The sequence below is a fragment of the Pelobates fuscus genome, chromosome 6 (genome assembly GCF_036172605.1).
Source record: "Pelobates fuscus isolate aPelFus1 chromosome 6, aPelFus1.pri, whole genome shotgun sequence".
NCBI lineage: Eukaryota > Metazoa > Chordata > Amphibia > Anura > Pelobatidae > Pelobates > Pelobates fuscus.
This window is the reverse complement of record NC_086322.1, coordinates 80,311,779-80,325,269: the sequence shown is the minus strand read 5'-3', so window position 1 is coordinate 80,325,269 and position 13,491 is coordinate 80,311,779. Positions and strand designations below refer to the sequence as shown.

Sequence of the window (13,491 nt, the reverse complement as noted above, 5' to 3'; positions counted from 1 at the left end):
AAACAAAAACAGAATATATATACTTTCCTTTGCACTACATGAAATGCATTTCTAACTTAAGAAAAGTTTACAAAATGTTTTGTGTGACTTTAAGTGGTCTAAACAATTCTCATACAGGAATGTATTTGCATATTAGGAAACAGGGAGTGTGTAACACAGTAACATGATGGTACTTTTAGAAATTAGAATAAAAATAACAATAAACAGCCACCTTATAAAATCAGGTGTGCATTATACCATAAAGCATTGTTTTTACATCATTTCAGCACAGAGACTGGATGTGTTGCTTCCCGGAGGGCAATTGTATTGAACTCTTGTACCCTGTATCCCGATATGCAAATAAATATCTGTACGAGATGTTTATGACATACATGTGAGTTCCCAGAGCTCTGCTCTAAACCTTTTTTAAACCTTGATTTTCTTGTATTTTCTTTTTTTAAACCTTGATTTTCCTGATTTTCTTTTTTTAAACCTTGATTTTCTTGTATTTTCTTTTTTTAAACCTTGATTTTCTTGTATAAACAAGGTTTAAAATAAATGTGAATTACTACACGGGACAATATGTGTATTTTCTTTTTTTAGATGCATATACCTTTTTTATTTTCAGGGAGCCTCTTTGTGAGTAATGTCGGCGGTTCCGGTCAATCACAATCACTCACTGTTTCTGAGTTCCAATCTATATCACATTCAATCAATGGACATAACCCATTGACTTATATATTTGACAGAATAAGGTTTGACTAGTTCCCCTTACTGTATATATACAAATATATTTTTCATGGATAGCATATAACAAACTAACATCAATATCACTACTACAGATTTCAACAGCGCCTGTGAAGCGAATTGCGTCCCTGGCCAACCTCTTTACACTAGCCCACCGGAAACCTGCTTCAGTATCTTTAATTGCTAATGTTAGAGTTTTCCTTCAAGTCCGAAACAGACACAATATTCTGAGCCTAATGAAGGTCTAACCTTTACAGCATTTCTCTGCTTGTTTCACAGGGTGAAGGTCCAATAAACCGCAACCCCTTTTATTACATCATACTGATAGAGCTGTTGTAGCAAAGCATCAGTCATAGAAACAGAATGTGATGGCAGATAAGCCTTAATTTATAGCGAGGATAGCCTCAGAGCTACCATCAGAAATTTTGGAACCCCTGACACAGCTCAAGTTCTGGGCTCCTGGGGCGGGCCCCCGAGTCTGCGCACAGAGCTTGCCTCGAGTCTATCCAGAAGGAAGTATGTGTGTACTGAATGTGGTGTGTGTATAGTGGATGTAGAATATGTAAAATGGATGAGGTGTGTGTGTCATGGATGCAGAGTGTATATTGGATGCAGATTGTATGTTTATTTAATGTATGTAGTCAGTGGTGTATCCTGGTTTTGTGCTGCCCTAGGCAGGACAAAACTCAGGCCCCCCCTCCCCCCCGCGCCACCCCCACCCAACCCTTCCCCCCATCCCGCCTTCTAAATACACACACACACACATTCACTGACAGATACGCATACACTAGCTAACAGAAACACACACTCACTAACAGACACACACATTCACAGGCAAACACACTCACACTAACAGACACACACAGTCAGACACACACACACACACACACTAACATACACACTCACTCACTAGCAGACACAAACACTCGCAGGCAAACACACTCACACTAACAGACACTCACACAGTCAGACACACACAGTCAGACACACACACACACACTAACAGACACACACACTCACACTAATAGGAAAACACACACACAGGCAAACACACACACAGTCAGACACACACACACTAACAGACACACACTAACAGACACTCCTAGCAGGCACACACACTCACACTAACAGACACACACACTCACACTAACAGGCAAACACACACACAGTCAGACACACACACACACACACACTAACAGACACACACACACTCACTAGCAGACACACACTCACACTAACAGGCAAATACACACACAGTCAGACACACACACACACTAACATTAACATATATATATATATTTTTTTTTTATTTAACCTCCCCCCCAGCCTCCTTACCTTTAGGAATGTGGGTGGGGTCTCTTTCTCCCTGGTGGTCCAGTGGCTGCCGGCCGGGCGTGCAGGCTGCTGTGCGCTGGCTGGCGGGTGGGCGGCTGGCGAGGGAGCTCTTCCTCTGAGCACTCTGCTCAGCTCCCTCGCGCGCCGCCCGCAGAGTGAGGCTGGGAGCCGGAATATGATGTCATCTTCCGGCTCCCAGCCTCACTCTGCGGGCAGCGCGCGAGGGAGCTGAGCAGAGTGCTCAGAGGACGAGCTCCCTCGCCAGCCGCCCACCCGCCAGCGCACAGCAGCCTGCACGACTGGCCGGCATGTCAGTTAGCCGCAAGGCTAACAAGGCATTTGCCCTGGGCATTTGGGGGCGGCGTTTTTTGCCGCCCCCTGGAAAATGCCGCCCAAGGCAAATGCCTTGTTTGCCTCGCGGCTAAAACGTCCCTGTATGTAGTGTTTGTTTGTATTAGATGCAGAGTATGTGCTAGTGTAGTGGATGTAGTGTGTCTATAGTGAAAGCAGAGTGTGTGTTTGTGTAGTGGATGCAGTGTGTGTAGTGAATGCAGAGTGTGTGTGTAGTAAATGCTTAGTGTATCTTTCTGTAGTGTATGTAGTATGTGTATAGTGAATGTAGTGTGTGTTTATGTCAGTATGTAGTGTGTGTTTTGTGAATGCAGAGTGTGTGTTTGTGTAGTGGATGTAGTTTGTCTATACTGAATGTAGAGTGTGCATTTGTGTAAGGATGTAGTGTGTGTTTAGTGAATGCCGAGTGTGTTTATAAAGGATGTAGTGTGCATATAGTGAATGCAGAGTACCTGTACACCGCATAGGGGCACAGCACAGTCCATCTTCACTTCCCAGCAGCTCTTCTCTAAGTTTTGCAAGCCACACGGAGCGTTGCCATGGTAACCCGTGGCAACGCTCTGACCACCGAGGCGCTCACAAGATTTAGTCTCGCAGTCTACACAGACTTAGAGCAGAGCGAGAAGTGAGGATGGACTGTGCTGGGCTCCCCTGCGGTGTACAGGTAGCTGGAGGGCCAAAAGATGCACATATATATAGCGATCATCGCTATATATATGTGCATGTGGGGCCCAGGACTCCCCGAGCAGTCCGGGACCCCCAGGACCGCAGTGTGCTGCAGCTTACATGGTATCCCATGAAGGAGTTCTATTAGCACAATACAAATATTTATATTTTATTTTTTTAAGTAAAACATTGAAACCTCTATCTATCATGGTAAATTTGAGGTCAGGGCACCTTATTCCTTTTGGGTTTGCCATACTGCTGGGAAAGAGAGTCATGTTATATTACAAAATTAGAATTGGTTCTTCTTCTTTTTTTAAATTCTTCTTTTTTGTGGGTTACTGTAATAGTTACAAAACAATGTATGTGTATTGGAGCGCAGAAAAAATGATTAAAATGGAAATGGTTCTTCTTTTATGTCAACCAGATATCAACAGAATTATAGCATACTAAAACACCCAGAGAATAACTAGAACTCCCATAGAAGAATCTTCAACACACTGGTGAGATTCCCAACAGAAGACTAACAACAGATAAAAAAAGAAGAATGCGTTGGTTCAGAGCAGGACTAACAGGTCAAATTTAGGTCACACGCAACCTCTTGGAACTGACTGAACTGTTGACTTTTTTACATTATTTTCACTTCCACTTGAGTTTTGCACTATTTCATTTATTGTAATTTAAAGAATCGTGATTTACTGTTAACTAAAGAAAAGTGTAAAAAAACAGAACTGCAATTGCCATTATGATGTCATATATACAGAACTTGGGCCATTTTCTAACATGCATGCATTACATTAAGCGTTTTTTGCGTTGGTTGTATATCTAAAAACATCTTACAAAAGCTGCAGATCTCTTGTCTGCAGCCTTTGCCAGCCCTCCCCTTCTAACCCCGCCCAAACATTATGTGGCTGTCCAATCACAGATTTCCCAATTCAGCTCAATGAGAAGTCTTTGCAAGGCATATGCTCTGAGCAATTGCTGCCTCTTGAGTTTAGCGCCACTGAGCTAACCAAACCAGGAAGTAACAGCGCCGGTTGTCTGACAGCCAGTGGTATGTAACTAGTTTAATTTATAAATGTCCCAATTTCTTTTTGTAAAATGAGGACACACTCTTCACATATAAAGCACTAATTTAGGGTTCTGTAGTGTTCCTTTAAACCACTAAGAGTTATGTAAATAGTTACTGGAAGCTGCTCCTATAAAGAGTTTAAAGGTAAAATGCGTCTCACCACCAGTTACAACTGGAGTAAAAAAAAGGTACCCTTTTAGTAAAGTATATGCTTAATGGTTGTTTGAAATGTTTTATATCGGAATGCATTTGCACAGTAAAATATTTACCCAAACAGGTACAGAACTAATGTCTTAACTAATGTAAAATGCGTTAAACAATCCTGGCTATATTTATACACTAAAGTACATTTTCCATGATTTGGATTTTCCATGAACACTCTATGGCTATTCTGAGTGCAAGAAATAGTATATAGTCTATTTACTAAATGGTAGCATAAGCATTTAAAATGTTTTATTTCCAGTATATTAAAGGGACTCGGTCACCTTCTGGGTCTTAGCATATTTTACAAAGACTCCCGATGGTGTCTTTGCCGTTTGCAGGGTGGTGGTGGTGGCCCTGGTGTGCAGAGAAAAGTAAGTTACTTACCTGAATCTGTCCCTCACGGCCCGCCAGCTGCATCCGGTGGATCCTCTTCGTCTCCTGGTGCTTCATCTCAGAGGAGCCCACATCAGTGCTGAAGAGCTGATGTCTATTGAGGATCTGACATGATTGAAGGAACCTCCATATACACCACCAGCTGGGGAAAATGACATAACTTGATGGCAGTAGTTCCGTATTTTGTCACGTTTTGTCAGGTGTAAGTAAAATTTATGATGCAAAGTTGTCCCTACTTTGTCTTTCTTGCGTATTCATCCACACATAAAAATGTGGTTAATGGCATTTACTGTCCTGACAGGAAAAGTTGTGCCGAGCAACATTACCGTCCTGACAGGAAAAGTTGTGCCGAGCAGCAATCATGTACATGGAAACCTGGTAATTACTTTTGGGGTCAAAGGCCGGCCATGGCCAATCAAATCCACAGGAGGATTTGTGCTGAGCAGCAATCATGCACATGGAAACCTGGTAATTGCCTTTGGGGTCAAAGGCCAGTTACAGCCAATCGAATCCACAAGAGGGATATTTAAACCCAATTCCCCTCTTGCTCATTGCCCTGTCACGGTTTCATTGCCCATGTATGGTTATCCGAGAGTGCGTTCCTGATCTTGATTTTCTGGTATTAGACTTTGGCTTTGTTTTGACTTCCCTGATATCTGGTATCCTTGACTTTTGACTTTCCCTCATTGGTGTGTCTGATTCTGTGTCCCTGACCTCGGCAAGTATTTTGACTATTCTTGGAGACGTTAAGTCCGGCGATTCTAAGATCCGGTTATACGTTATCCTTAGTCCTAGGTGTGACACAGTACTGCGTGCTGGATCAACTTGTAATCCTGACAGTCTTATAACATCTGTTGATTGTGTTAAAATTTCTGTGAAATTCCAACACAGCCAATGTGAGTATATCATAAATATTTTATAGGTATATAAATATTTTATATATTTTTTTAATTTTTTTTTTAGATGTTACTGTTTATAGCTAACAACAGTGATGACACATTGCTGTTTGCAACTATGACAGACAGACTTATACCTGCTATTTCCCTACTATCATGATTTCTAGGCACTTACAATAAGGAATTGGATCTGCGAGCCGAGCACAGTTATGCTCAGAAGCCAGTCTGCATGCCACCATAGTAAATATCATGGATTGTTAAACTGACTTCTGAGCGTAACATCTGCTATTTATTACACCTAGTAATAGTCCTGTTTGTATACATAAACACATTTCATTAAACATTTTTCTTTGGGGTAGCAGAAATGACATTTTAATTTTTAAGTAGTTAGTGCAGGGCTTACATCAGAGTAAAAGGTTTTGACTTATGCATTTTCAGAAAATACTGCTGTTTAATTAGATTTCCAAAGTTAGTCTCCAAAATACAGGTGATGCTAAGCACCTTGATGGCTATACTTTCTTATATCAGAATGTGAAACTGGACCTGTCTTGATAACTATAGGTTTGCAGTTTTCTAACCATCTGGCTGGACTCCTATTATACAATTACATGTTCCTAAATAAGCTTATATTTTACACTTACTGTAAAACACACCTCTCCTGCATATCCCAGGTTACAATTCTACAACACTTTGTGTAGGCTTTGTGTAAAGGCTAATCTTTTTCTCCCTCTACTTCCTCAGATTTTCTGTACAAAGGTGCTACAAAAAAACACTCTGGCTCTTTGTTTCCTTTGTCTGTGCTGCTGCTGCTCTCACACAGATCCTGCCCCTCCTCCCTACTTCCCCTTCAAATCATTGCTTTCCCTTAGACTAGACACCCAGAGTAGGGTTTCCCTGATAGCATACATGCAGGGAACAACATGCTTATCTCTGTGCTGATTGACACAGGGTTTGTGCAGACCGAACTGATTTAAAGGAGGGAAAAATAACTGGTTTTTAAACTCTGATTTTTTGAGCAATCTAGATATTCTAGTAATTTTGCTAGCTCATTAGATGAAATTGTATTCTTTATCATTTAAGAGTAAGATGTATTTGTCATGACAGCTATACTTTAACAAATTATCCCTTGATGCTCAGGCAATCAATATTGCTGGCGGAGAAGTATGAAAAGAAGATTCAGTGGTTCTATATTACTTTGTAGTTAATTTTAGTTCCTGCCACATAAACTTAAAAGAAAAAAGCTGAAGAATCAATGTCTTACAGAACTGGACTGGATACAATATTGTTTAGCAAACATTAGATACGCGTGTCAGGGATTCCATAATGGAGAATTAAAAAAAACTTGAATCTTTTATAGATAAACCCAAAAGATTGCTCAGTTATACTATACTGTATTAGCGGTGTTACCCAATCACATTTCTACTGTTTATTGTAAAAGAGGACCCAGTTCCACATGTTGTTATGCTAGAACAGGATATGAAAACCAGATCATGGTTCTGTGCACAGGTGATTTACCAACAGAAAGTATTTTATTTTGGTGGTTGATCCATTTTAAAATCAATATGAAGTTTCACATGTCTCTTTTATTAATATATTAAAGTATCACACATAACACCTTAAAATTATGGTACATGGAGTGTCCCTGAGATCATCCCAGAGTAGTCTGTTTATACTGTACGCATGTTTTGCCACCTACCTGGGTTCCACCTGGTGCCTGTGCTGTAGCAGTTGTTTTACAGCTTATTCATTGCCAAAGAGTGAACAACTAAAGCTCTCTCTTTATGAATAAATGCCTACATTGACATCTGACTTCTGCTCGAGAACACTGGAAGCAGTGTGGGCATCCAAATTAAACCATGCTAAAATGACATTATGCCAACGAGGAACCAGGGCACTGTTGGGACCATAGCCACTACAATGGAATAAAATTGTTATGGTGCTTGGAGTCTTCCTTTAGCAGGTGAGGGTTCAGGGAAATAACCCCCTTTTACCCTCCTTTCATTCTACAGTATTTTTTTTCCTTGCTCCAAAAAACAGTCCTCCAGTAGTCCAGGTTTTGTCCCACCAACAGTCCAGGTATTGTCAGTATCTCCATTGGAACATAAATCCTGGATTCTTGGTGGGCCAGTAGGACTGGTTTGGGAACCACTGATGTAGATGGCATAAGCAGCGGTAACCATGTATGTGACTGATAGCTGTGCTCTGCTTTTGTTAAAATATGGTATTGCATGCTTTCTTTGTTAGTTTTAATAGTTTGTGTATGGAACGTGATTTTTTTAAAATCAGTAAACATTTAAAAGTAAAAAAAAAAATTCAGTTACATTTTAGTTTGTAATAAAATAAGTTTTTTTTTAATTGTTTCATGTATTTGATAAAAGTTCACTTTTTATGAAAAAAATAATAATAATACAAGTCCTTAGGTGAACACTTTAATGCAATGTGCTATACAGGTCTATACATCCTAACAACTCTTTATAAAATGGCATTGCATCCACTTTGAACCCTGTGTCAGCCAGCAGTCATGGGAGTAGGATATTTATTGCACACCAATCCAGCCCTAAAAGGGTAACCAATTAAAGATCTTTGCTGTCAAAAGTTTTCTTTTTTCTTTGTTCAGACATCTGCACATACATCCTTACACCAATTAAATTCACTATTTTAAGAAATGTATTCTTTAATTGTGGGCACAAAATAATAAGTCTTAGCGCTAACAAAAGTGAGCAATGTGGCAAGATGAAGCAGATTAGGCATCGTGTTGATAATTAAATATATTTTATAAGTTATTAAAGTATAGATATATGGCTTGGAAGTACACGTGATGTAGCACAACTGTCCATTTGTTGATTTCCTGAGGTGTACTGCGGGCAGGAGGGGCTGCTCCGTCTCTAAAAGAGAATGTTCACATTCTAAGGTCTGACCCGTGCTAAGTACAACGAGCTGTTTGAGAACATCACATACTGACCATGTGGAATTTTATACTTTGGATTCAGACCAGCTGAATCCAGATTTTCTTTTCTTTTTTTTTTTTTTAAGTACAAAAAGGGCAATAGGATCATTCAGACAAGCATGTGTCTCTTTCTGTGAAGAGCGAGGTGGTCTGAGCGTGAAAAGCTTCGGTCACAGTCCGGGCACTGAAATGGCTTGATTCCAGTGTGTTTACGGAAATGCCGAGTAAGTTCGTCAGAACGGGCAAACTTCCAGGTGCATCCTTCCCAAGTACACTGATAAGGCTTTTCCCCTGCAGGAATGAGCAGGAAGATCACATTAGGACGTAAAAGAACCATTTTTCTTTATGCAAGCAGAAAGAAAAACAGAAAAACAAAAACAAACATACATGTAAAAATGGCAATGTCCTGTGAAAGAACAAAATAGAAAAAACAACAGCATTGCACTATATGGGCCAAACAACAAGCTAAGGCTCAAATGTGGTGATGGGCTACAAATTAGAACCTCTACCATCTATATGCCATTGGATTATACTGCCTAAATTGTCTACATAAACCTCAGAGTAGCTCTTTGTGTGAGTCTGTCACCTCTCTCATATATTCTACATCTCAATTTTCATACTATAGCATTTTCTTTCCCCTTCTTTAGATGTAGGTGTATGGATGTGTGTTCTTTACAACTTTGCCTGCTGTTGTGTATTTTCTGTTGAAGCCTGCAATGTTTTTACACGCTTTCTCAGATTTCAAATGAGCACTGATTCGACCACTTCACAAATATGTGATTTTGCATGAAATGTGGTCCACACTCAGGCTCACAAAGTCCAAATGAAAACAGAGGCTTGGCAAATGCTCTCCCTTGGAATTTTGAGAATTGTCCAGTTTTAAGTACTGAAAAGTATGCAGTTACTAAAGTATTAAAGCAGCCCTTCCACTTGTCTTTTGCACCTCTCTGAATGCACGTAGCCCACTGACATGGGAATGACAGGCTGCTCTTTTCTATTGTGTGACATTTTATCCAACATATTTAAAGGCAATGTGTACCTGTGTGTGTCCTCCTGTGTGCCTTTAAATGTGAGCTTTTGGTGTAAACTTTGTTGCAACCGTCATAGTCACATCTGTGGATCCTCCTCTTTCTCTGTGTTTCTGGAGATTCCACGGGTAAAGGTCTCTTCCCTGGGTGTACAATGACAGACGGGTGATTTCTGTGAAGACAAAGGGTTAAATTGGTTACGATCTTCATTTATTAACTGCATTAGTAAAACATGCATGTTATGCAAAATATCATGTTCTTTTTTCCTTCATTTTACCAATTGGCTATTTCAACATTAGACTGTATACCTTGTTACGCAGAGATATAGGTTACAATGTTTAGCATTTTTTACACCACACCGTTAAAGTTGCGATCTAGACATCGTAAACAGTACACCTCACCAAACAGGGACCACATTTATATATCCAAAGTAGAAGTTACTGCCTCCATTTCAGAACTCCTACAATCATATTTACTAAACTCTGAACTGTGAAATTACAGATTATTTGCACAATTCTTCAAATAAGCGGTATTCCAACTTGACGATTTTCAATTCACCGCACATCACTGTTTAGTAAATAACCCACAGGTACTCCTAGGCAATGTTGTCCAATAGATGTTGTTGGGCTATACTTCAAATAAAAAATAAAAAAAACACTCTTAAAGTGGTAAGTTGGAAAGAATTTTATTTTTTCTGCTTTTCAGGTTTTCACTCCCCCCAATATCCTCATTCCGCTTTTAATATTACCTCACTTATTTTCTTGAATTATCCAGGCTGGCTCAGACAAATTATTTGGAGAAAAATAAACACACTTTAAAGTTTGCTTCCAAAAAAATGCTTGGAATTATCTTCGAGAGTTTATTATTTTTTTAAAAAATAATTAAAAGGACAGAGCCTCCTTTCCCACGCAGGCATTTTAAAGATTGCGAAACCCTATAGAGTTTCAGTTAACATTCTGTGATGTTTACAGACTCTGCTTCCTCAAGAAGACATAATTAGAAACAGCTTTTTCCTGGGCTGACATACTGGAGCAATGCAGTCTTCATACTCAGGGAGACAAACCTCAGGCATTATTACTACAGTCACTCCTTGTCAAAGTAATTATGAATTTCCTGTTTGATGCCAACGGGAGGGCGCGGTCTCAATACTGTGACTGACGTCAATTCCTAAAAGTAGGGCTAGGCATGGGCGCCACACCCACAGGAAATCTTAAAATTGGCTCCTCTCATTCACAACATATTGCCACACCTCAGATTGGATGAACTGGTCCCATAATTTGATTTTTTATTTTTATTTTTTGTGTTTAGTGATACAGAACATTACAGCTCATAGCCACATTAGTATTCTGCCTGTTTATATTTAACAAAAAAAGAAACACACACACACACACACACACTCAAAAACAAAATCTTTGTGTCGATAATATACACTGATTGTATTTTCTCCAGGGACTCACAACCCTCAATTTCATTATCACCTATTTCCCGTTAAAACAACTGCCCCTCCCATAGCTGCTCCTTTTGAATGTATTGTCCTTTCCACAATAGATGGTTTTTTTTTTAAAGCGACTCTTGTATATCAAGATAAAAAATATATATAAAAAGAGAGGTGATTCATGGTAATTTAACGGTGTCAGACTCTGTAAATTCAGCCAGACAGGGTTATTTACTAAATGAGAATTTAAAATGATTTTTTACTTCCAAAGCCAGAGTAACTGAAAGCATAACTGACTTTGTTCGGCTACTTTTCCCCTTAAATTCAAAAATCACGTTGAATTCTCAATTTAGTGAATAACTCCAACAGTCTACATTCCAAGTTTATTAATAGCAACAATAGACAAAATGTTGAATATTAACATACTGGCTAGGTAGTGATTCATATTGTTTTCTACCAAGACTATTATCACCAGAAAATATGGCTTACTTTAAAAGTCTGTATGTTTAAATCCAGTTCATGTAGAACATCAGTAGACAAAAGATTTAGGGACACCAATGTCTAGAAGGGGTATTTATGGAAATTATGGGTTTAATATTAACCCACTTGTGGATACCCTATTTAAAAAGCTCACGGAGAACCAGTTGAAGATGTCCTGGCTTACATGTTGACCTCTGCTGATTATGAAAGTAGCTAGAACATTAGAACTTACTCATGCAGCATTCCTTGCGGAGTTGTACTGACAACGGGGGACATCTGTTCTGGGTACATATCAGGCATTTGTTGTTCCAACCCTGGTTCGATTTTTATTGTTTTTATTAGTTGTGATTTCTCGTATGATTCTGTTACAGGCACTAGGCAATAAAATAAAACAGAACAAAATAAATTGGTTGCAATTTTCTAGTTGCCAACAATCAACCGTACAGATAAGAGATCAAATTTAAGACGAGGTAAAAAAAAAAAAAAAAAGAAATACAATCACAATAGATAATAATAATAATAATAATAATAATAATATTAATAAATAAAATCACAAAACAATCGACAAATAAATACATGTGATGTTTCAGTCCTGGTTAATATTTTGTTATTGTTTTTTGGTGGTGTAATTTTCTTACAGGCTCTGGAATAAATAAACTAGAATATTTGTCTAGATCCTCACAGAATACCATACATATTAATAAAAGGTTGTTTACCTAGGAAGAGTGCAATTTTAAAGATGACATGGTTTGAATTTGTGTCTAGCTACACGGTTTGAATTTGTATCTATACCATGATTCAGTTTAGTCATCTAGAGTTATGGGGTAGGGTATTGTCTCTTCCCCAGTTATTTTGTCAGCCATGGCTGAATTCTTATATGTGGCCATATGATAGATTAAATATATTAGTATATTATTGTGCTTCTAGCAATGAGCAGTATAGCAGTATGTATTCTGAGTGAATGCATTTGGCTTTCCCATAAACTATGATTCATATACTCACTGTGTTTATTGCTTGGACTATCCATGTCATCTGTTAGGATGGGGAGAGAGGACACCATAATTTGTTGCTGAAGGTGTGGAGAGTACATAAAGGGAACAGGCTGCACGAGGAGAGGTAAAAGTCCGGGATTGCTGTACGAATGTCGTGAAAAAGCTGAGATCATGGGGTGGTTAATTGTCAATGGCATTGGAAACGGAGGCACAAGAGGTGGTGATGGGGTTAACTTTTTCATAGGAGGGCTAGGTGAAGGCATATATAGTCCAGGGGATCCTCCTTTTTTTGGAGATTGGTATTTCACAGGAGACGGTGAACTTCCATTGGAAGGAGGAGAGTTCCTTTTGTTTGTTGTAAGGTCAACCGGTTCTAGTTGAAAACCAGACAGTGCTTCTGGGCTATGGTAAAATTTATTGTGCAGGATGCCCGATGTGGGATATATGACGCTGTATTTGTTTGGCTCCATGTAGCTGTGTTGATAGGACTATGGAAGGAAGAAAAAAAAGAATTCAATGCAGCACTGAAATGTGTTAAGATTCAAACAGTGAACAATGTGTAAACTGTGAAACCCAAATCTATAAAACAAGTGTATACATTAAGAGAGTAGAGAAGATATGCAAAGCATTTTCCACTTCAATCTTCTTTATATATACGGCTTTCTATGCATACAATTTCAGAAAGAGGGCAGCTCCATTTGTTACCTTCTTCTTTTATTTTCTTTAGACTGGTCAAAACACCATTATGAAAGTTGTCATAAATAAGAGAAATGTTGCGCAACATTCTAAAAGTGAAGCATTCATTATGGAAACCTATGGAATCATCAGAAACATTCTGCAGGTTTCCAGATTGCTCCAACCAAAGAATGATTCACCACTTTCCTGCTAGTGACACTTCTAATCTAATCTCAACATTCTAGCAAATACAACTGTTTACCTCAAAGATGACCAAAGGTTAATCCCAGCTGC

The 13,491-nt window shown here is 39.0% G+C and overlaps 1 protein-coding gene across 1 annotated transcript in view; it reads right to left on the bottom strand.

Annotated features, from left to right (window-relative positions):
* Positions 1-8,053: 8,053 nt before the first annotated feature.
* The window catches only part of KLF3 (KLF transcription factor 3), a 41,167-nt gene continuing 35,729 nt past the window's right edge, over positions 8,054-13,491 (bottom strand). Inside the window, exons 3-6 of the mRNA XM_063457870.1 lie at positions 12,533-13,010; positions 11,763-11,904; positions 9,627-9,787; positions 8,054-8,878 (exon numbers count right to left, since the gene is read on the bottom strand). Of these exons, the coding sequence (XP_063313940.1) occupies positions 8,697-8,878; positions 9,627-9,787; positions 11,763-11,904; positions 12,533-13,010 (963 nt within the window). The 3' untranslated portion in view covers positions 8,054-8,696. The remainder of the gene's footprint in view (positions 8,879-9,626; positions 9,788-11,762; positions 11,905-12,532; positions 13,011-13,491) is intronic.